General features: G+C 47.9%; 2 protein-coding genes across 7 annotated transcripts in view; both read left to right on the forward strand.

Moving 5' to 3' along the window:
- THADA (THADA armadillo repeat containing) overlaps nt 1-7,059 on the forward strand; it is a 329,048-nt gene extending 321,989 nt beyond the window's left edge. For all 6 annotated transcript variants that reach the window (XM_032351902.1, XM_032351903.1, XM_032351901.1 and 3 more), the window contains one exon: nt 5,969-7,059. In XM_032351902.1, coding sequence (XP_032207793.1) covers nt 5,969-6,361 — 393 coding nt within the window. In that variant the 3' untranslated portion in view covers nt 6,362-7,059. The remainder of the gene's footprint in view (nt 1-5,968) is intronic.
- Nucleotides 7,060-10,622: 3,563 nt separating this feature from the next.
- ZFP36L2 (ZFP36 ring finger protein like 2) lies at nt 10,623-14,955 on the forward strand. Its single transcript, XM_032351908.1, has 2 exons — nt 10,623-10,994; nt 11,516-14,955. The coding sequence occupies exons 1-2, from the start codon at nt 10,944-10,946 to the stop codon at nt 12,962-12,964; spliced, it is 1,500 nt and encodes a 499-aa protein (XP_032207799.1). The 5' UTR covers nt 10,623-10,943; the 3' UTR covers nt 12,965-14,955.
- The last annotated feature ends 8,582 nt before the right edge of the window (nt 14,956-23,537 follow it).

Genomic DNA, 23,537 nt, shown 5'->3' on the forward strand with positions numbered 1-23,537 from the left:
TTTTAATAGATATATACAGAACATCCCATCTAAAGCAGGAGAATACACATTCTTCTCAAATGCGCATGGAACATTCTCCAGGATAGAACACATGTTAGGCCACAAAACAAGTCTCAATAAATACAAGAAGAAAACTGGAAAAACTAAAAATACATGGAAATTAAGCAGTATGTTCTGAACAACTATTGGGTCATAGAAGAAATCAAAGGAGAAATTTAAACACCCAGAAACAAATGAAAACAGAAACAGAACATACCAAAATCAATGGGATGCAGAAAAAGTAGTTCTAAGAGGGAAGTTCAAGTGATAATTGCCTATTATCAAGAAACAAGAAGAATCTCAACAACCTAACTTTCTACCTCAAGGAATCAGAAAAAGAAGAACAAACAAAATCCAAAATTAGGAGGAGGAAAGAAAGAATAAAGATCAGAGTGGAAATAAATGAAATAGAGACTAAAAAGATAATAGAAAACATCAATGAAGTTAAAAATCTTGTTCTTTGAAACATAAAATAGACAACACTTTAGCTAGACTGACTAAGAAAAAGAGGGCTCAAGTAAATAAAATGTGAAATGAAGAGGAGAGGTTACAACTGATACCACAGAAATACAAAGATCAGAAGAGACTACTGTGAATTGGATGTCTGTGCTAAGGTTGTGTCTCGGGGCAGGTGGAAGGAGGATAGGAGGTGTATATAGGAAGACAGGGAAGCACTTCCCTCTCACTCTGTACTTCTGAAACAAACATTTCACTAAATAATACTTTCTAACACATGGTGCTGATGTTTCTGAACCTTTGTCTTATTTTTAACTGGTTGTAATCTATATTGATTTCATGACCTCTTTAAAGGTTACAACTTAAGGTATGAGAACCGCTCTCCCGTAGACCTACCTACTTGGTCAGTGAATGCAGTTGATTAGCAATTAGTGTGTTTTTTGTGTGTAAAGGTTATGGAGAAACACCTTTGAAAAAAAAATATTATGATTCTAAAAACTGGTTGATAAAACTGAGGCTTTAGGGGAATTTCTTTACATTTTCTCCTCTGTTAAACTGAGCCTTAAGAGGACAGGGGCTACTCATTTATCACTGTGTTGACCAATACCTAACACAGTGCTTTGCTCATGGTGGATGCTTAATAAATGAATGAATGAATGGTTGGTGAATGTTATTAGAGTACTATTATTCAAATCCATTTTTTCTGAAATACTGGAAGGTATTTCTAAGCTATTTCTTATTTGTAATGAATTTAGAGAGAAATAAATTTGTGAAGGATTAAAAAAAAGAAAGAGAGACTACTGTGAGCAATTATATGCCAACAAACTGGATGACCAAAAAAGAATGGATAAATTCCTAAAAACTTACAATCTTCCAAGACCGATTCATAAAGAAATAGAAAATCTGAATAGACCAGTTACTGGGAGTCAATTAAAAACCTCCCAGTAGGGGCACCGGGGTGGCTCAGCGGGTTAAAGCCTCTGCCTTCGGCTCAGGTCATGATCCCAAGGTCCTGGGATCAAGCCCCACATCGGGCTCTCTGCTCAGCAGGGAGCCTGCTTCCCCGTCTTTCTCTCTGCCTGCCTCTCAGCCGACTTGTGATCTCGGTCTGTCAAATAAATAAATAAAATCTTTAAAAAAAAAAAAAACTCCCAATAAATAAAAAATAAAAGGGGGGCAAGCCACACACAATAAAAATCCAAGACCAGAAGTCTTCGCTGGTAAATTCTACAAAACATTCAAGGATTTAATACCTACCCTTCCAAACTCTTCCAAAAAATTGAAGAGGAGGGAATGCTTCCAAATTGATTTATAAAGCTAGCACTACCCTGATACCAAAACCAGGTAAGGACACCACAAAAAAAAAAAAAAAGAAAAAAAAAGAAAAGAAAGAATGAAAGAAAATTATAGGCCAATATCCCTGGTGAACATAGATGCAAAATCCTCAACAAGCTATTAGCAAATTGAGTTCAACAACACATTAAAAGTATCATATACCATAATTCAGTGGGATTTATTCCAGGAATGCAAGGATGGTTCAACATCTACAAATCAGTCAATGTGATACACAGTATTAACAAAATGAAAGACAATCATGATCATCACAATAGATGCAGAAAAGCATTTGACAAAATTCAACATCCATTTATGGTAAAAACAAAACCCGTAATGAAGTGAGTGTAGAAGGTACATATCTTAACATAATGAAAGCCATATATGACAACCCCAGTGGATAAAAGCTGAAAATACTCAGTGGATAAAAGCTGGAAGCTTTTCCTCTAAGATCAGGAACAAGACAAAGATCCCTACTCTCACCACTTTTATGCAACAGAGTCTTGAAAATGCTAGCCACAGTAATTATGCAAGAAAAAGAAATAAAAGGCATATAAATTGGAAAGGAAGAAGTAAAATTGTCACTATTTGCGGATGACATGACACTATATTTAGAAAACCCTAAAGACTCTACAAAAAAGCCTTTTAGAACTAATAAATGAATTCAGCAATAAAGTTGCAGGATACAAAATCAATGTACAAAAATCTGGTGCATTTCTATACATAAATAACAAACTGTTAGAAAATGAAATCAAGAAAATAGTCCTAACTATAGTTGCATAAAAAATAAAAAATTAAAACCCTAGGAATATACTTAACTAAGGAGGCAAAAGACCTTATTAAACTGTGAGATACTGATGAAAGAAATTAAAGAAGACACAAATAAATGGAAAGATATTCCCTGATCTTGGATTGGAAGAATTGATATTGTTAAAATATCCATCTGCCCAAAGCAGTCTATAGATTCAATGCAAATCCTATTAAAATTCCAATGGTATTTTTCACAGAACTAGAACATTTATTCTAAAATTTATATGGAATCACCAAAGACCCCAAACAGGGGTGCCTGGGAGGCTCAGTGGGTTAAAGCCTCTGCCTTCACTCAGGTCGTGATCCCTGGGTCCTGGGATCGAGCCCCGCATCGGGCTCTCTGCTCAGAGGGGAGCCTGCTTCCCTTCCTCTCTCTTTGCCTGCCCCTCTGCCTACATGTGATCTCTGTCTGTCAAATAAATAAAATCTTAAAAAAAAAAGAAAGAAAAAGAAAATACCCCAAACAGCCAAAACGGTCTTGAGAAAGAACAACAAAGTCAGAGGTATAATGTGTCTTGACTTCAAACTATACTACAAAGCTATAGTAATCTAAACAGTATGTCATTGACACAAAAACAGACATAGAGATCAGTGGAACCGAATAGAGAGCCCAGAAGTAAACCCACATATATATATGGTCAATTAATTTTTGACAAAGGAAGCAAGAAAATACAATGAGGAATGGATAGTCTCTTCTATAAATGGTATTGGGAAAACTGGAAAGTTACATGCAAAAGAATAAACCTGGACCACTTTCTTACGCCATTTACAAATATTAACTCGAAATGGATTAAAGCCTTGAATGTAAGACCTGAAACTATAAAACTTCTAGAAGAAAACATAGATGGTAAGCTCCTTGACATCAGTCCTGGTGATGTTTTTGTGCATCTGACTCCAAAGGTAAGGGAAACAAAGCAAAAATAAACAACTGGGACTAAATCAAACTAAAAAGCCTCTGTGCACTGAAGGAAACCACCAACAAAATGAAAACAGAACCTACTGAAGGGTGGTGACTGGGTGGCTCAGTTGGTGGGCCTCTGTCTTTGGTTTGGGTCATGATCCCAGGGTCCTGGGATTGAGTCCCACATCGGGCTGTTGGCTCAGTGGGGAGGCTGCTTCTCCCTCTGTCTTTTCTCTCTGCTTCTGCTCTCTCTCTCAAATAAATAATTTTAAAAAAGAAAAAAAAAAAAAAGAAAACAACCTACCTAGTGGGAGAAGATATTTGCGTATGATTTATATGTCCAATAAGGGGTTAATATCCAAAAAATATAGAGAACTCATACAACCCAATAACACCAGAGAAATCTGATTTTAAAATGGGCAGAGGGGCGCCTGGGTGGCTCAGTGGGTTAAGCCGCTGCCTTCGCCTCAGGTCATGATCTCAGGGTCCTGGGATCGAGTCCCACATCGGGCTCTCTGCTCAGCAGGGAGCCTGCTTCCTCCTCTCTCTCTCTCTCTCTGCCTGCCTCTCTGCCTACTTGTGATCTCTCTCTGTCAAATAAATAAATAAAATCTTTAAGAAAAATAAAAATAAAAATGGGCAGAGGATCTGAATAGACATTTTCCCAAAGGAGACATACAGATGGACAACAGGCACCTGGAAAGACGCTCAACATCACTAATCATCAGGGAAATGCAAACCAAAGCCACAATGAAGTATCACCTAACACCAGTCAGAATGTCTAGTATCAAAAAGACAATAAGTAAGTGTTGGTGAGGATATAGAGGAAGAACTCTCATGTCTTGTTGGTGGGAATGTAAATCTGTGCAGCCACTATAGAAAACAGTATGAAGGTTCCTCATAAAATTAAAAATAGAACAGGAGATCTAGCAATTTCATAGCCTGGGCTCTATCCAAAGAAAAAGGAAACACTAATTTGAAAAGATACATGCACCACTGTGTTCACAGCAGCTTTATTTCCAGTAGCCAAGACATGGAATCAATTTAACATGTCCTTCAATGGATGAATACATAAAGGTGTGTGTGTGTGTGTGTGTGTGTGTGTATATGTGTGTGTACACACATGCATGCATTGTGTGTATATTATGTGTGTGTTATATATGTATGGGAATACTACTCAGCCATGAAGAAGAATGGACTGTTACCATTTGAGACAACACAAATAGAACTCAACGGTATAATACTAAGAGAAATAAGTCAGAGAAAGACAAATAGCACCTGATTTCACTTAATATATGGAATCTAAAAAACAAACAAGCAAAACTAAACCTAATCCAGACTCACAGAGAACAGTTTAGTGGTTTCTGGAGGGGAGGGGGTGGTTAAGGTCATGTGAAATGGGTAAGGGATATCAAGAAGTACAGACTCCCAGTTATAAGATGAATAAGTCATGGGGACAAATGTATAGCATGTGGACTATATGCAATACGGTTATATTAACTTCGTAGGGCGACAGATGGTAACTAAGTGTGGTGATCATTTCACAATGGATACAAATGTTGTACACCTGAGACTAGTATAATATTGTATATCAGTGATACCTCAATAGAAAAAAAAAAGGAAGAGGCCCCTTGGAAGTTGATGGTTTAATTATGGAGAATGCTTATTAGTCTGCACTGGAAGAGCTACAGGCTCCCCATGGTTAAGTTGGAAGGTGAAACATTCCCAGAGAATCAGGATCCTACCAGGGTATTTGCTGCTTACAGTCAAAAGACAGGAAAACTGAGGACCAAGACTAGCAGCAGAAGCATCTCGTCAACTGAAATTTGTTTCCATCCACCAGTGTCTGACTCAGCTGGTCCTCTCTGACATACCCAGCAAGCCAAGAGTTCAAAAAGCAGCCTGTTTATGGGAAATTTGGAGACAAGATAAATTGTCTGTGATAAAATAACCTTGAAAACTCCCGGCATTATAGCAGTTTGGTTTCGTACTCAGAGAGCAGGGTCTCGCGTTTGGTAATTCTTTTTTGCTCTTTGCTCTGCCACTGAGATTTCTCTTCCTCCCCGCCCCCACCCTCTGGTTTCTAGATGCACCTTTGGGTCCAGGGGCCACACCCATGTTAAGGTTCCCTTTTCAGCAGCAGGCCCCCACAAATCTTGGCTCAGAACCGCAGACACATCTTTATCAAAGGTCATGTTAAGTCTGGGGAAGAAAATCCCTCCCCAGTAGAGAAGTACAGCAAATAAAAATAGAAGGTGACCTTCCAGACTGCCAGTGGCAAGTGTATGTGGGTGCTGACAGGTGAGAGTGGGCCCTCCCCAGAGAGGGGGAGGGGACACCCCTCCTCCATATCCAGCAGGACTCTGGTCTGGATGGGAGCTTTTCGACATCCCCTGCAATGTTGACCCTGAGCTTTGTCATTTGATTTAGGTGGAAGACTACCTGTTTGAAAAAGCAGAGGTCAACTTTTGGGCTGAGACCCTAATCTTCGTGAAATACCTCTCTGAGCACCTCTTCCGGCTCCTCTCCAAGTCCAGCTGCCATCCCCTCAGCCCTGAAAGCCTCCAGCATCTTCGTAGGACAGCGTCAGAGCAGGGCCACCTCCTCTCCCAGCTCTTCAGAGAGCTGCCACCAGCTGCTCAATTTTTGAAGACAGTGGAATTCACGAGACTGCGCATTCAGGAGGAAAGGACTTTGGCTTGCCTGAGGCTGCTGGCTCTTGTGGAAGGAAAGGGAAGGGAAGACAGCCCCATTCTCGGTGCTTTCGACTCTCCTGCAGAAGCAAATCAGTTCACTCTTGCAAGAACAGAAACGGCTTGTTGAAGAAAGAAGACTTGGGGGTGGGCTAAGGGTGGACGGTTTCCCCACTGCATCTGCAGGGAACACGTTGAACATCAATGCAAATATTTCCTTCCCTTGGTGAAGCTAGTCTTCTGTCCCTTCCTACAGAGGAATTTTTCTTCAGTTCCCCCATTCAGGGCAGCCCAGTTTATGGCAGCTACTGTAGGACGTGAGGCTACCACATTGAATATTGACTCTGTTCCCAGGTGCAGGCCACCTGCAGACCTGAATTCACTTTTGTCTTCTTCCATGACCTCTAACGTCCAGGCATAGCCAGCCGGCATTTTCTGTTAACTGTACAAAACTGGTTTGTAACTCGTGATTTTTCTTTCCTTTTTTCCATTGGATAGAAGAGCCGGATTCGTTGGCAAACAGCTTATGGGTCAGAATTCCAAATTTTATTCTATTTTAGCTAAGGCAGAAGTAGGTTCCAAATGTTGGATACGGGGAGAATTCTAGATCAACTGCAAAGAAATAGTTTTGTTTTTGCTATTTACATGTGCGAGTCCTGCAGTGACCTGCACATGCCGTTTGAATTATTAAAAGAGCTCCTACCTACCAAAAGTGTTTAAACTAATGCCAGGAAACCTGATTTTGCCACCCACTAAAAGCACAGACCCTTGGCTGTCAGAAGGAAGCCCAGAGAAGGTAAAGCCAGAATAAATGATTTATTCACTTCCTACACTGTTCACTGTCATTTTCTCAGTGGCAATAATAAGATTCTCATTTAAGATGTTAGAAAACACATTTATCCACTTCAGTGTTTGAATCTAGACCTACCTTAACGGGTTTTCTGCCTTACGGAAGACCCGCGCAGCCCTCTTCCTCTGATACCCAGCAGGTGTCGCTCTTGCATACATTTTGCTACTAGTCCAGCCTTTCCATGGCTTGCCATTTTCTACCGATTATCTCAGAATATGCGTTGCCCACAGACGGCTGTCTTGAAATTCATAGTTTGGATTGGTCATAGGCTCATCCATATTCGTTTTTCATCCTGGTTATCCGAAAAAGCCATTTTAGTAGTAGTATGTAAAGTTGGTCTAGCTTTTAGGGTCTGTAAATATTTTAAAATACTTCTCAGATAAACAGTCACTTGGAAATACGTTAAAGGGGCAGCTTAGAGGTGAGAGGGTTTGATGTCATTTTTTCCTGCAGAAAGGCTCGTATCCAAATTTGTTTCTCTTTAAAAGTAAACCACCTTGGGGCGCCTGGGTGGCTCAGTGGGTTAAAGCCTCTGCCTTCAGCTTAGGTCATGGTCTTGGGGTCCTGGGCTCGAGCCCCGCATCGGGCTCTCTGCTCAAGAGGGGAGCCTGCTTCCTCCTCTCTCTCTCTCTCTCTCTCTCTCTCTCTGCCTGGCTCTCTGCCTAATTGTGATCTCTGTCAAATAAATAAATAAATAAATATTTAAAAAAAAAAAAAAAAAAAGTAAACCACCTAACACTAAAAACACAGCCATACTGGAAGTATAGAAAAAGGGCCCATAGGGAAAAGGCAGGGAATGAATTAAACTTAGAGTCCAAAACTTTGTCCTAAAGAGAAGAGGAAATTCTCTGGGTGGTTTTGCACTATTCAGCTCAACGTGTGTTTGTTGTGATCCTGAATTAATTATCTGGTTGGGCATCTGTGTAGCCCACACATGAGGGAAAGTGGCCAGTCTAACATTTCTTTTTGTTCTGAGAAAGGCGACCTGACTGGGTGAGAAGTCAGGGAATCGTTGGCATGATGCAGTGATGACCATGGTTCAGTAACTGTGAAACTGACCCCGGCAAAGCCAAGCTCACTGGAAAAGCCCAGCATTCCTTTTTTCTCTATTTAAATGAAATAAAAGCAGTTATATAATAAGAAAAAATACTTTCTACTAGCAGGTACTCCATACCAAAGCACGTAAGCATGGTGTATTTATTACATGTTATCTCCAAGATCCTTCTACCCAGCCTGCAAAATAGGTGCTCTCATAGCTGCCGACTGGGAATTACCCCAGATTTTTATACTGGCTGGCTGTGGCCAGCCTGGGAGGACAGGAAAGATAGATATTTCTCCTGGTTTCAAATCCGAAATCTTGTTACTGACCTACAATAGTGGTGGCTAAGGAAATGGCAGTTTCACACTTGCCAGATGCATTCCCAGGGGAATCTTAGAGTACTGCTATGGGGGTAGAGGGAAGCTACCCTGGAACTCCTGTGTTTGGTGTCATTTCAACAAAGAACAAAACAGAACAGTTGGGGGTCTTGGGCTGTGAGTGTCAGCCACCCGTTGCCCAGAGCTGCCTGGGGACCAGTGTAGCACTGGGTGCAGCCATCCCCCAGAGGTAAGGAGTCACCTCTTCTGTCCAAGATTTGGTGCCCCTCAGGTCTGCAGGCATGATTCGGTGATTTCCCTTCCCATCCAGCCACAACCCCTTTTTATGCTTTGTCAACTTGTTTTAATAAATAATAGGGGTTATACTTACTCATCTTTTATACACCTTAACAGATAACTCCTGTGCGCCTTGACAAAGGGGAGAGGTGATTAAAGCAGGAATTATCTTAGTTTTACAAGGAAACAAGTACCAAAGAGATTATGTGATTTGCCCAGGATCACATGGCTTGGAAGGGGCAGGGCTTGAACTCCAGCCCTGTGTTTTAGATCTTAGAGGCCTTGCAGCCCTACTCGGGCGGGCTCAAGCTCTCCTGGTGGGTGGTGGGAGTTTCAGCAAGGGGAACTGCGTGCAAACTGAGCTCTGAAGGGTCAGTTTCATGAGTGACAGGCCTGGCTCCTTTCCTTCCAGGTTAACGAGTGGAAATGACCACGAGGAAACAAGAAATAAGATCAATTTTGGAAAGGCGCGTAGGTTGCTTCCTTCCCTAGAGGGAACTGAGCCTTCCAACTTACACCCAATTGCTACTGAGGCTGCCAGGTGTGCGAAATCACGTCCGCTCCAGCTTTTTGGCAGCGTGTTTAAATGCGGAGTGATAAATGTCCCGGACCAGCCCCCCAGATCTCCCCGAAACGGGGTGTCAGCCGCTTTAGCCTAACTGGGCGCTGGGGGGGGGGTGTCTGCCCCGCACCCAGAGGGTGCCTGTTAGCGAAGACTTTCCTAGCGCAGACTTTGGGGTGTGGGACTGGTGAGAGGGGTAAAGTGGGGCGAGCCCACCCCGAGCGTCCTCTGTGCCCAGACCTGGCTGGCCGCTGGCCTGCCTCAGCCACAGCCTGCGGCGCACAACGAACTAAGGCAGGGCGCGGCGCCCCTAACGGACTGGGAGGGAAGGGACCTGGATGGCGCGCCGGGCCAAGGCTGCGGTGGGCGGGCAGCCTCAGCCGGCAGCTGCACCCCATCCCCCGGGAGGGCTCGGGAAGGCCGGGCCGACGAGCGGACGAACGGGGTGGCGGGAAGTCGCCTCCATGGTTGCGCAGCTCTCCCGGCCTTTCCTCCCGTCCTCCCAGCCGGCTCCCCCGCCCGGGACGCTCCGCGCCATTCCGCGCCTTTGGCCCTGGCTCAAGGTCTTGTGATGTGATTAGCAAAGCCAGCGCCTTGTCCTCAGACACTCAGCCCAGCTCGGCAGGCCCCGGCGCTGAATCCCTGTTTACTGCAGCCTGGGCGGAGAGGGGGGCGGAGAAACGGGCCCAGGCTCCTCCGGGTGAGACTGCTGCGGCAGCCGCCCGCGTGGCCACTCCCGCCCCCACCCCCACCGCGTCTCCACGTGCAGTCGGGACGGAGCCACCACCCACCGGATGCAGGCCTTGAGCCCCCGCCACCCACCCGCCGGCGAGAGCACTCTTTGCGAGCCAGCGGGCTGCGCGGACGGTTGCAATATTCTCGCATTTTGCAATTCCCGCGCCCAGTCTAGAACCGAGAGTGAGAGATTAAAGCTCCGCAATTTCGCCTAGCAGGATCGGGCGGGGAGAGACACGTCCAGGGCTGCAGAATCCTGGCCACGTTCAATGTGCAGGGGATTTCCAACAGTGCAGCCCCAGAGAAGGGGAGCCTTATCTTCCCGCCGCCACCCAGCAGCACCCATCCAGGACCAGGTCTCCACGCCGCCGCAGGCGCTCCGGCAGCCTGCCCCGCCCCGAGGCCTCCCGCCCCCTCCTCCGGAGGAAAAAAAATTGGCGGCGGCCAATGGGAGGCCACGAAGGAGCTTGACGTCCGCGAGCCGGCGGGCGGCGTTGCCTGGAGACCCCGGCGGGGTCAGCGTTCTGTCCCCTCCCCCGACACGCCCGCGCGGCCGCTGCCGCGCTCACCGGCCCTATATAGGGCGCGCGCTCGCAGGCCGCCGAGTTCCAGCAGTCTGCGAGCTGTCGCCGGCTCCGCGCAAGGGGGGGGGGGCGGGCCGGGCACCCCCGGGACGCGGAGGAGCACTGTTTGCTTCTCTGTCGTCTTTCCCCCCACTCCGCACTCCCGGGCACCCTCAAGCCAGGCCGCACTGCTTCCCTTTCCCTCTTGTCTCGTCCCCCGGCAAACTTTCGGTCCCTCCCCCGCCGCCGGTCACCCGTTATTCGTCGTGGCTCTAGCCCGGCCTTGCCTCCCCGAGGGCTCCTCCGGACCTCCCTGCCTGCAACTCCGACCATTTCAGGATCCAGAAACATGTCGACCACACTTCTGTCCGCCTTCTACGATATCGACTTCTTGTGCAAGGTACGCGCGGGAGCAAGGAGGGAGGAAGGCGGGCAGGCAGGAAGCCCCTCGAGTTTTCAGACTTTGCCTCTGCCTTCCGCCTTTGGGGCACCCTTCCCCACCTTGACTTTGGGGTCGGGAAAAGTCCTGGAGTTCGCTGTGCTGTGGTGTGTGCTCGTGCCTTGTGGGCGGGGAGAAGGGGAGCAGGGAGGGAGGGCGGGCAGGAGGGAGTTGCTGTCGCTGTTTAGTTTCTCCGGCGCCGACCGCGGCCACGCTGCCCGGGGCTTCCCGGACCGGCTGTGCGCCGCCCAAGCTGGCGGCCCACGGGCTGAGGATCACATGTCGAAACCGAGCGCGGCCTGGGGTGGGAGTCGGCTCCTCCCAACGCGAACTTGATTCTTTTCGCGCGTGTACGGGTGGAGGGTGGGGGCCGGATCGAAAACTGCAGAAAGGAAGAAGAATCAGAAGGCTGAAGTTCTGCAGCTCGCCCCAACTCTTCCTTTACATATTTCATCCCGTCCTCGCCCCCCTCCTTTTGGCAGACGGAGAAATCCCTGGCCAACCTCAATCTGAACATGCTGGACAAGAAGGCGGTGGGGACGCCCGTGGCCGCCGCCCCTAGCTCGGGCTTCACGCCGGGCTTTCTCCGACGGCACTCGGCCAGCAACCTGCACGCGCTCGCCCACCCCGCGCCTAGCCCGGGCAGCTGCTCGCCTAAGTTCCCGGGCGCGGCTAACAGCAGCAGCTGTGGCAGCGGGGCGGCGGGCGGCCCGACCTCCTATGGCACCCTCAAGGAGCCGTCAGGGGGCGGAGGGACAGCCCTGCTGAACAAGGAGAACAAATTTCGGGACCGCTCGTTCAGCGAGAACGGCGAGCGCAGCCAGCATCTCTTGCACCTGCAGCAGCAGCAGCAGCAGCAGCAGCAGCAGAAGGGGGGCGGCGGCTCCCAGATCAACTCCACGCGCTACAAGACTGAGCTGTGCCGGCCCTTCGAGGAGAGTGGCACGTGCAAGTATGGCGAGAAGTGCCAGTTCGCGCACGGCTTCCACGAGCTACGCAGCCTGACCCGGCACCCCAAGTACAAGACCGAGCTGTGCCGCACCTTCCACACCATCGGCTTCTGCCCCTACGGGCCACGCTGCCACTTCATCCATAACGCAGACGAGCGGAGGCCCGCGCCGTCTGGGGGCGCCTCTGGGGACCTGCGCGCCTTCAGCGCGCGGGACGCGCTGCACCTGGGCTTCCCCCGGGAGCCGCGGCCCAAGCTGCATCACAGCCTCAGCTTCTCGGGCTTCCCGTCGGGCCACCACCAGCCCCCGGGGGGCCTCGAGTCGCCGCTGCTGCTCGACAGCCCCACGTCGCGCACGCCGCCGCCGCCACCCTCTTGCTCCTCGGCCTCGTCCTGCTCCTCTTCCGCTTCGTCCTGCTCGTCCGCCTCCGCAGCCTCCACGCCCTCTGGCGCTCCGACGTGCTGTGCCTCTGCGGCGGCTGCGGCCGCGGCGGCGCTGCTGTACGGCACAGGGGGCGCCGAGGACCTGCTGGCGCCCGGCGCCCCGTGCGCTGCCTGCTCGTCTGCCTCGTGCGCCAACAACGCCTTTGCGTTCGGCCCGGAGCTAAGCAGCCTCATCACGCCGCTTGCCATCCAGACCCACAACTTCGCCGCCGTGGCCGCCGCCTACTATCGCAGCCAGCAGCAGCAGCAGCAACAGGGCCTGGTGCCCCCCGCGCAGCCCCCGGCGCCGCCCAGCGCGCCCCTCCCTGCCAGTGCCACCGCGCCGCCCTCGCCACCCTTCAATTTCCAGCTGCCGCGCCGCCTGTCCGATTCGCCGGTCTTCGACGCGCCCCCTAGCACCCCGGACTCGCTGTCGGACCGTGACAGCTACTTGAGCGGCTCATTGAGCTCGGGCAGTCTCAGCGGCTCCGAGTCCCCCAGCCTCGACCCTGGCCGCCGCCTGCCCATCTTCAGCCGCCTGTCTATCTCTGACGATTGAGGCAAGAGGGCGCCAGCGAGGAGGAGGAAGGGGGAAGGCTGTTCTTGGGGTTGGAGGGCGCCCCTGCCACCTGGAGCCCTGTTACGAGCAGGGAGGGGCGCGGGAGCTCTGGGGGCTAACAGGCCATGAGCAGAGACTGCGGGCCGCACCGAGCACTTGGACTCGAACTTGTGTGCCGGGAGGGGCCCCACCCCTCCCCTTTCGGTTTCCTCTTTTTGTTTTTTGTTTTTATTATTTTTATTATTATTATGAAGTTTCATTCTTGTTGAGCAAAAAAAAAAGCCAACGAACTTTTGTATTTGATGAACAAAATACTCACAACAGGGCAGTTGTGATGCGAACAGAACAAAAAACCAAACACTTAAAACTTTTTTAGGTCTCCTAGGAGTTTGGGACTTTAGGGGGGAAAAAAAAAAATCAACCCAACACCAGCAGCTACCAACCACCATTCCGTATCTTCACTTGAAAAGCATTAGTTACAGTCCAGATGTGGGAACTCTTACGTGAGAGAAGTTCTTAATTGTCGTTTGTCTTCAGACCAGTGTAAACAAACAGCCAGCCACCACCTTGCTAAACCTCTAAGCTTCTGGAATCCAATATTCTACCAGGAATATGCCTTGACTGTAGTCCTCCGCTCCATAGGTTTTTGTTTGACACAAAGTTCTTTATGTCTGGAAAAAAAACAAACGTGCATTCCAAAGTTTCCTACTGGTTACTGGTTTTGTTGCCACCACTTAGTGGATGTTTAATTTTAGAATCATTTTGTCTGCTCTTTCTGGAAGCCTTGGGCAGAGCTTAGTTCCTAATCGTTTGGGGGAATAACTGCTGAATTTTTAGCTGTTTTGAGTTGATTTCGCACCACTGCACCACAACTCAATATGAAAAAACTATTTAACTTATTTATTATCTTGTGAAAAGTATACATTGAAATTTTTGTTCATACTGTATTTATCAAGTATGATGAAAAGCAATAGATATATATTCTTTTATTATGTTAAATTATGATTGCCATTATTAATCGGCAAAATGTGGAGTGTATGTTCTTTTCACAGTAATATATGCCTTTTGTAACTTCACTTGGTTATTTTATTGTAAATGAGTAAAAAAATCTTAATTTAAGAGATTGTATGTAATATTTATTTCATTAATTTCTTTCCTTGTTTACGTAAATTTTGAAAGATTGCATGATTTCTTTACAGAAATCTATCCTGATGCTGTGGAAGTAGTTTGAGGAATATCTTACGAGTTTTCTTAGAATGTATAATGGTTGTAGCCCATCCAACTTTTAAAGAAAAAAAAGTTGACCACATACTTTGCAAGCAGGCTTAAATGTGGCATGCTTTTTGTCATTCCAGCTTTTTAAATTAGCAAGAAGAAAAATTTTGTTTTTTTTGTTTATCCCATCAATTCTACTGTGACATATTCTGCGTTTAAAGACATGTAGCAATAATAGGGTGGGGGGGTTAGTCTCACAGTGCCTTTGGAAAGGGCCAGAACTTGCCTTAATTCTTCCTCAACCAAATAAGTATTTTTCTATCAGTGCTTGAGAGCATTTGAATGTAGGATGGGTTCAACTGCACAAAAGGAGAAAATATTTACCACTTGCTTACATAAGATCTAAAGTGAAAAGGCCACCTCTTAGTGCTAAGAATGGTATGTAGTACATGAATATGCCTTGTTTTTTCATTACAGAAAATTCCAAAAGTTGTGCTTTTTTTTTTTTTTTTTTTTGCGTGTGTAGAAAGGCAGGAATGCTTTCCTGGACAGCGGATGAATGAGCAGTAGCTTTAGTTTGTACGTAGGTACAGTTGGAGCACTATGTATGTATGTACTCGGGACTACTTTGACAGAAGTAGGTTTTTGAATGTAACAAGATAAGTCAACTTGAGTTGTAATATATTTTGGGGAATCAGTTCACTACAAATTGTGACTGTAAACATTGTACTGTAAATGTTTTGTAGTTTTCCCCCAATAAAATTTTTGGGAAAAAACAAATATGTAAGATCAATTTCTCTTTACTTTTTTTTTTTTTTTAAACATCAAGTGTTTTCACTCCTTGTCACTTGGTCAGGCAACGCCGAGCCCTCGGAGGGGTGGGGGGCGGTGGGGCTAAGATCTGGGAGCTGGCAAAGTTAGGGTTCAGAAGGGCCTGCCCCTATGTATTTTAGTGCAAGTTCTTTAGCTGAAAGTAATTATTTGGACTGTCAAGGGCATTAGTTAGCTGTTCCCCTTGGTAATAAGATGCATCCCCCTGTTGGCTGACCGGCTGGTGGCAGGCCCTGGCTGAAGCCCTGGAGGGGTGTGGCCCGCCTGTGAGTCACCAAGTGGGTCACGTGCTTGCGGTGGCAGCTGAAGTTCCGATTTTTTTTTTCCTGGTGGGACGCCGGGGAACGGTCTGGCTAGGGGTGGGGAAGGCAGGAGGGTATCGCCAGCCCCAGGCCTGCAGGCCTCTAGAACGCTCCACAGCAAAAGAGGCCCAGCCTTTTTCGGGCTGGAAAAGGAAGAGTTTGGCTTGGACTTCGGGAAGCCTGGTTCTGTGTCCTTGTCTGGAGAGGAAGGAAAAGGGAGGAAGATGAAACAGGTCAAGCTTACATCTGGGCTATCTGGGTAATGTTTGTTTATGCGGACAGCTTCCTCTGGGAGTGAGCGCACTCGGTATTTATGCAGGAGGATTAGTGTCTGCTTCGGTCGACTGTTAAGTGGCCAGAAAGTAAATGCAACCCAGGTCTCCAGAAGAAGGAAGAAAAAAAGAAACAGCACCAATTTGTCTGCCGGTTCGCACAAATGAACAAAACCTTGGTATGGTTTGGGGTTTTTGTTTTTGCTTTTTTTTCCTACCATCACTTTCAAGACTTCAAAATCAGGTTCATAAATCAATTCATGTTTTTCCCTTCTCCCATGCTCCCCCCACCACCCCCAGTTCAGACACTTTTTTCCAAAGTAGGTAAAAGATTTAGCAATAGTTTGTTTTCTTATCTACAACAGCTGGGCCCTATCAACCACTGCTTGCGCCTCACTGCCGGGTCTCCTGCGTCTCCCAGCTGAGTCGTGCGGGTGGGGGTTTGGGGTGGGGTCTGGAGCCCGCCGGGCCTCGGGCCTCGGGCCTCGGGCAGCTGTTTCGCGTTAGCGATGATTGCGCTGGTGTTAACTGGAGCGTTTTGGTGCTTGGCTGCCGAAGGCGATGGGGAACAGTTTCAAAGTTCTCCCAGATGCCGGGCCCCTGGCTAAAGGCCTGGGCCGTGGGGGAGGGGAAGCCTGGAGCCCAGGAGGGCTTCCAGGGCCTCTCCACCATAAAGAATGTGCAGTGGGGAGGAAAAGTCTGAAATGCATTGCTATTTAGGCCAAGCTGCATTTCAAAGGCCTTGTTTCCACCTCATTCCAAAACTTATTTTTCTAAACAAGTACTTTTGATCAGCTGGAATGTCAGACTTGTTGGGGTAAGCCACATTCATTTTTTAAAAATTGGTTTGTTTGAAAGCCCAAGTGCTAGGATCTGATGTTTTGTGTTTGAGACCCAGTGGAGCATGGCAAGCTGGGGGTGGGGGGGGATCATTCAGAAATTTCCTCTTGCTGCAGATCAATGGAGGGTATATATAGGTCATTGTCTTTCTCCAGCAGCTGGAATGAGCAGCACACAAAACTCTTCTGCTATTGCTTGATCACCCTTAGGAAAGTCTTCTTGTAAGGGAAGGAGACTAGAAGTAAAAATTGCAAGCAAGTAAGGACAAGCCGGGATTCCTGTCACGGGCTGGGGAGCAGAACTGTAGCTTACTGGGTCCAAGTCTGTGTCACACTCAAGATAAAATTCTTTCGCAGCCAGTTGTGAAAATGAGCCCAGGATGGGAGGGAGTTGAACATGTCTTTTCTATTTTTTTTTTTTTTAAGACTTTGTTTATGTATTAGAGTGATGAGAGAGAGAGCACAAGCTGGCGGGGTGGGGGGGGGAGCAGACTCCCTGCTGAGCAGGGAGCCCAATGCAGGGCTCGATCCGGGACCCTGAGATCATGACCTGAGCTGAAGGCAGATGCTTAACCCACTGAACCACCCAGGGGTCCTGAGAATGTCTTAATAGTGGGGACGCCTGGGTGGCTCAGTGGGTTAATCATCTGCCTTCAGCTCAGGTCATGATCCCGGGGTCCTGGGATCAAGCCCTGTGTTGGGCTCCTTGCTCAACGGGGAATCTCCTTCTCCTTCTACACTTACCCCCTGCTCATGATCTCTCTGTCTCAGTCTCTCTGTTAGATAAATAAATTCTTTTTAAAAAAAGAATGTCTCAGTAGTGGCTTTGCCACTGACTGCTTGAAAACAAAGATATTTTTTTAAGCAGCCCAATTAGTATGTGCCACCTTCTAGATTATTTCAGAGAAGGAATGCATACATGGACATACTTGCTGCTCCTCACTCGGTCCAAATCTACTACTGAGTATACAAAGGGAAAAACAATAACAACACACACAGAAAGACTGAAAAATCCAAAGCCCAGCACCCACCAGTGGGAAGAAACTATGGGCAGCAGGGGTTGCAAGTCCCCCACCATGGCTCAGGAGCCTGGATGAAAGGTCCAGGCCTGGGAGGGCCCAGAGAAGGAAGGACAGAGAGGCACAGCTCTTGGCCCCAGGTCTGTCCCAGCAAGAGGATGCTGGGTATTAAAATCTGCTTGGGGTCCAAGAACCACCCCCCACCCCACCTTGGGCTGGACTTGTTCAAGGAGGAAACCCTAGAGAGCATTTGAACAAGGAGAACCATCCCCGGGCACTTGCTGTCCCCCAGTTTTGCTGATGGTGACTAGCCAAGTCCTTGGCCTGGTGACTTGGGGCAGCTAAGTGGGCTCCTGGAGGCTGAGCCACAGCCAGGGTCCCCTTCTGTCAGAGGACCGGAGCCACTGTCCATTGTTGTTACCCCATTTCATTGTTTGGTTTTTGCCATGCACACTGCGGGTTGTGCTGAGCTGTGACCATCCAGGACAGTTCCAGTTCCCTGGGGTTGGCAAGGCCCAGGAGGAAGGGAGGAAAAAAGGGAGGGGCTGCGGAGGGGGCCCAGGAGGAGCCCCGTGGGCAGGAGCTGGGTGAGGGGCCCCGCAGCAGGAAGCCCTCAGCCCCTCCAGGGTTCCCCAACCCCCCACCACTCCCCTCTCCCCAGCTCTCCACTCCACCTAGGTGGGTTCTCCAACCTCTTCTGACCATGTTGCTAAACCTGGAAAGCACATGAGTGTGTCTGTGTCTAAGGGTGTGTCTGTGTGTGGAGAAAGGTCTGGGGGTCCATATGGAGGTAGGGTATGTGTGTGCGTATCTGTGTCCTTGCATGGCTAGCTAGGTGTGCTCATGTTTGACGGAATCATTCTGTATGTGGGTGTTCGGGGGTCTGTGTTTGTGTGCTCTTGCCGCAGGGAGTACTGGCTAGCAGGGCTGCTATGTGCGTGGCGTATGTATGTCCCTAGAGTCTGTGAGTGTGGGTATGGGTTTAGGTGTGTTTGTTGCATGTGTGTGTGTGTGTGTGTGTGTGGGTATGTGTGGGTAGAGGTGTTTGTAGGTGTGGTGGGGATACGGGTGTGTCTGTTGCTGTGTGTGTGCATGTGTGTAGGTATGTTCAAAGGTCTGTGTATGGGTAGAGGTCTGGGTTTAGTGTGTCTGTTGCTCTGCGTGTGTGTGTGTAGGTATGTGTGGGTGTGTTTTTGTGTATGGATATGTGGAGAGTATGTGTTGATGTGGGTGTGTCTGTTGCTGTGTGTATGTGTAGGTATGTGTGGGGGTGTGTGTTTGTGTGAGTGCATGTGTGTAGGTATGTTCAAGGGTCTATATGGGTAGAGGTCTGGGTTTGGTGTGTCTGTTACTGTGGGTGTGTAGGGGTGGGGGGGGTATGTGTAAGTGTGTGTGTGTGAGTTTGTGTGTGGTGGTGTGGAGGGTTATGTGGGGGTAGGGGGGTGTCCGTTGCTCTGTGTGTAGGTATGTGTGTGCACGTGCATGTGTGTGTAGGTACGTTCAAGGGTCTGTGTATGGGTAGAGGTCTGGTTTGGTGTGTCTGCTGCTGTGTGTGTGTGTGTGTGTGTGTGTGTGTGTATTTGTGGGTGAGGGTGTGTCTGTTGCTGTGGGTGAGTGTGTCTGCGAGCTGTTGCTGTGTGGTTAGGTATGTGGCTCTGTGGGGCGTGAGGAAGATTCCGTGGGTGTTGCTGTATGTTTGGGTCTGGACAAGCATGTGTGGGGGTGAGGGTGTTAACAACACCTACAGAAGAAAAGCAGCCCTTTTTAGCAGGCCTCCTTCAAGTTAAAAACTGCTTTCAAAACCCGGAAATGGTGGCCAGGCTGTCATCTATTTCCTCTGGGGCGCTGGGCGGAACAGGGCTGAGCTGGGAAGGTGGCAGACAGGCCTCCAAGTCGGCAGGGACCCCAGACCCTCCTTACTGCATTGCACACCTGCCAAGGACAGGCCGCCTGAGCCTCACTGCGGGGACATATTTAGAAATCATTCTCTAGTTGGAGGGGGAGGGGACCCCTTTATTTTCCTCGGTACAGAAATAGCTCTCATCAGATAGGAGTTCTGGAGCCCTCTGTGGTGAGAGGCAGCTCTGAAATAGAAGGAAAGATATTAAGGATTTTAGACAGACAAGAAAACTCCTGAGCTCGCTGAAACCGAGTTTAAAATATTTCTCTAAAAATAAGCTTTGTTTTCCTTGTGGATTCCTCTGGCAATCGGGCCCTTGTGTCAGGGTGCTTAGCTGGCCTGTGAAGCCAGGCGGAATTTTTTTAAAAAAGCAAGTGTTTCCCAGCCGTGGCCTTGGAAATTTCTCTGTTTTCCATTTATTAAACTCCTAGTTTCCAGCTAATTAAAATTATTTTTAAATAAAACTCCATAGCCCAGCAATATTTGATGAGACACAGAATTCCCAATGACCCTTTTTCAAGAGGCCCAGCTAAGCAGTGGGATGACCTAGGACCCCTCCCCCGGGTCAGTTTTATGGGGGAGAGGGGTGCTTGGAAATGCAGGTCCAGGGCCTTATATTACCAAATCCCAGCACCCTCACAGGGACAGGTGAGAGGCTGCTTGCAAGGCTGTCTCTGAGCCCTGCACCCCCTGAGAAGAAGGCGTGGGGTCATTGGGAAGCTGTTTGTCTGCCTGCAACACGGAGCACAGGAGGCGGCACACCACCTAGGGCGGCGGGGACGCTGGGCTGATGGATGTGGCAGGTGGTCCTGCACTACCTGGTGGCATCTTCCTGGCCCGACTGCTGGTGAAGTTTCCAGTCCAGTCAGGCCAGAGTGCCAGGACTTTACTGGGTACCTACAGGGTCCCCAGACTCCCAAGGCAGCATGTTATGAAGCTGAAACCCAGGTCACCAGTGAGCAGGTGTCACCAAGGACCAGATCGGGTGGGAGGCAGATTCAGCCGGCAAGTCTGTCCCCTCACTGCCCTGAGATCCAGTCCAGACATCAGAGGGCTGGGGCGCTGGGGCTGCTGGCTGAGACCCTTCAACTGTCCCACAGGTGGATTGTCTAGTAAATGCCTACCCTGGGGTAACAGAGGTGGGCTGACCGATGTCGTCTCCTGCCTTCGTGGAGTGTCCCCACCTTTCAGGTTCGTTTCTGAAGTAGCACGAACCAGCTTTCATTCCTTGGTAGAACAGGATAACATCCTATATGGATCTGCCACTCTTGGGTTCTCCCCTAATCAGTTGATAGACATTTGAGTGGTTCCGGCTTCTTGGCTCTTGTTAAATAATGCTGCTACTGTCACCTGTGTCCAAGTCTGTCTCTGTGTGTATGTGTGTGTGTGAACATGTTTGCAGTTCTTTGCATTATATACCTAGAAGTAGAATTGCCAGATCATATAGTTACTCTATGTTCAGCTTTTTGAGGAACTGTTGTACTATTTTCCAAAGTGATACATTGGTTTTCTGAACTGTTTTTTTTTTAAGATTTTTTTTTTTTAAGATTTATATTTATTTACTAGAGAGAGAGAGAAAGAGGGAGAATGCAAGCTCAAACAGGAGTGGAGGGGAGGAGCAAAAGCAGAGGGAGAAGCAGACTCCCTGAGCAAGGAGCCTGACTTGGGGCTTGATCCCAGGACCCTGAGATCATGACTTGAGCCAAAGGTTGACACCTAACCAACTGAGCCACCCAGGCGCCCCCGGAACTGTTTTATTAATGTTAGTTTCCCCCTCTCAACCTCATGCAGCCTTCATGAGGTCCACATAAAAAAACTTGTGCACTGTTCACAATAGCCAGAAATGGAAACAACCCAAATGTCCATCAACAGATAAGTAAGTCAACGAAATATGACCAATCCTTAGAACAGTATTTAGTCATAGAAAAGAATGAAGTACTGACACATGGATGCACCTTACAAACAATATATTCAGGGTACCTGGGTGGCTCAGTCCATTAAGCGTCTGCCTTCAGCTCAGGTCATGATCCCAGGGTCCTGGGATAGAGTCCCATGTCCAGCTCCCTGCTTAGCGGGGAACCTGCTTCTTCCCCTCCCTTTGCCTCTTCCCACTGCTCATTCTCCTCTCTCTCTCAAATAAATAAAATCTTTAAAACAACAACAACATAATGTTTAGTGAAAGGAGTCAGACACAAAAAGCCGTACATTGTATGAGTTCACTTACATGAAATGTTCAGAATAGGCAAAACTATAGAGACAGAAAGTAGGCTGGCAGTGGCCAGGAGCCAGGGGACCAATGGGGAATGACTGCTGGTAGATGTGTTTCTTTTGGGGTTGATGGAGATATTCCAGAATGATGATAATGATGACAGTTACACAGCCTCATGGACATATTAAAATTTGTGTGGGTGTATATTTAAACTGGTGAGCTTTAGTGTATGTGAATGATATCTTTGCTTTTAGAAAGTGTATACCCACAAGCTGAAATCGAGGCTGCAAAAGGAAAGGACAGGAAGAAAGCCTCAATCAGGGAAACCAACCTCACTTAGGGTCCAGGAAGCCCTTACAAATGTAAGAGGGGCAAAGGGTAAGTAACACTTAATAAGGTAAAGGGGGCCAGTGAAAGAGTTTCCAAGTAAAAGGAGTTAGTGCAAAGGCCCTGTGGTTAGAGGGAACATTGTTCCAGAGAGGGAAGGAAAGAAGGATATGGTTCTAGGGGGTAGAGAACAGAGGGAGGTGGCACAGGCTGGGGCTGGGGCAGTGGGCTCAGCCCTCAGAAGATCTTGCCTGCTTTCTGCTTCCCACCAATTCCTCTATTAGGACAACATATTTTTGGTTCAATGATTTCTACACTCGTGTTTTCTCATATTATCCTAATGCACTTCACAATGCCTGTATCATTCACTTCCATTCATCTCATTACGGGGATGTTTTATAATCTCCCATCACAAGGCTGAGTACAGTATAAGAGGATATTTTGAGAGACCACGTTCATGTAACTTTTATTACAGTTTAGTGTTATAATTGTTCTATCTTACTATTAGTTATTGTTCATCTCTTAGTGTGCCTAATTCATAAGTGAAACTTTATCATATATATGTATAAATAGGAAAAAACATAGTATATGCAGGGTATGATTTGTGGTTTCAGACATCTCTGAGGGTCTTGGAACATACCCCCTGCAATAAGAGGGGGGCCACCGTATTACCATCGTGCTTCATCACCTTCTGTTTTGCCTCCTCCCCTGCTCAGGCCCGGCCCGCAGGTCTCCTGGTAGGAATGCCTTAAAGATTCTAGTAGTTACTATTTATGGAGCTTCTGTCATATACTAAAGCTTTACATATGTTAAAGACAGTCCTTTATATCTACCCAAGACGAGGTACTGTTACTATTCCCATTTCGCAGAGGAGAAAACTGAGCTCAGAGGAATCGTCATATGCCTGAAACTGGGAAGGCTGGAGCAGAATTCTGAAGAATCTAAACTGTTGCTCCTTCAAATCACCTGGGGCTACTTCTCTGACTCCTCTCTACCTGTCTTTTCTCATACTGCCTATGAACCCGTATTTCCAAGAAGACTGTATCCTGCCTCACCTGTGCTTTTAAAACACTGTTAGTTCAAGTCACCCTTCAGCTCAAAATCCTCACTCAGAATAAAATCTCAATCTCAAGGAGGCCTACAAGGTCCTCCATTATCCATCCCTCCCCACCAGCTCCCTTCCCTGACCCCTTTCCTTTCTGGCCTTGGCTCTCCCTTACCCTCATCCTGCACCAACCACACAAGCCTCCTGGCTGGTCCTCAATCATGCTGCGCCTGCTCTCTGTCTCAGGGCCTTTGCACTTGCTGTTCCCTCCACCCATGCTCTTCCACATAACACATTTCCTTCAGTTTTCTGCCGTCACCTTTTCAGAGGGCCGCCCAGACCACCCTAAAACAACAGCCCATCTGGCATTCCTTCCCTCTCATCTGGTTTTATATTTTTCCTAGCATTTGTCATCCTTTGATATACTTTAAATGCCATTGTTTATGAACATACTGTCCTTCCTTTTCCGACTCTAAGCTTCATGAGGGCAGACATTGTCCCCAGAGCAGGGGAAACCCTGAAGGATTTTAAGCTAGGGAGTAAGAGAACCACATTCACATTTTTTTTAAGTTCACTCATTTATAATCTCTACATCAAATGTGGGGCTTAAACTC

The sequence above is a fragment of the Mustela erminea genome, chromosome 7, assembly GCF_009829155.1.
Source record: "Mustela erminea isolate mMusErm1 chromosome 7, mMusErm1.Pri, whole genome shotgun sequence".
Classification (NCBI taxonomy): domain Eukaryota; kingdom Metazoa; phylum Chordata; class Mammalia; order Carnivora; family Mustelidae; genus Mustela; species Mustela erminea.

Excerpts from the sequence above, each read along its gene's own strand:
- ZFP36L2 (XM_032351908.1), top strand. The coding sequence starts at position 10,944 with ATGTCGACCACACTTCTGTCCGCCTTCTACGATATCGACTTCTTGTGC. Across the intron at positions 10,995-11,515 it reads ATATCGACTTCTTGTGCAAG|ACGGAGAAATCCCTGGCCAA; the intron begins GTACGCGCGGGA and ends TCCTTTTGGCAG.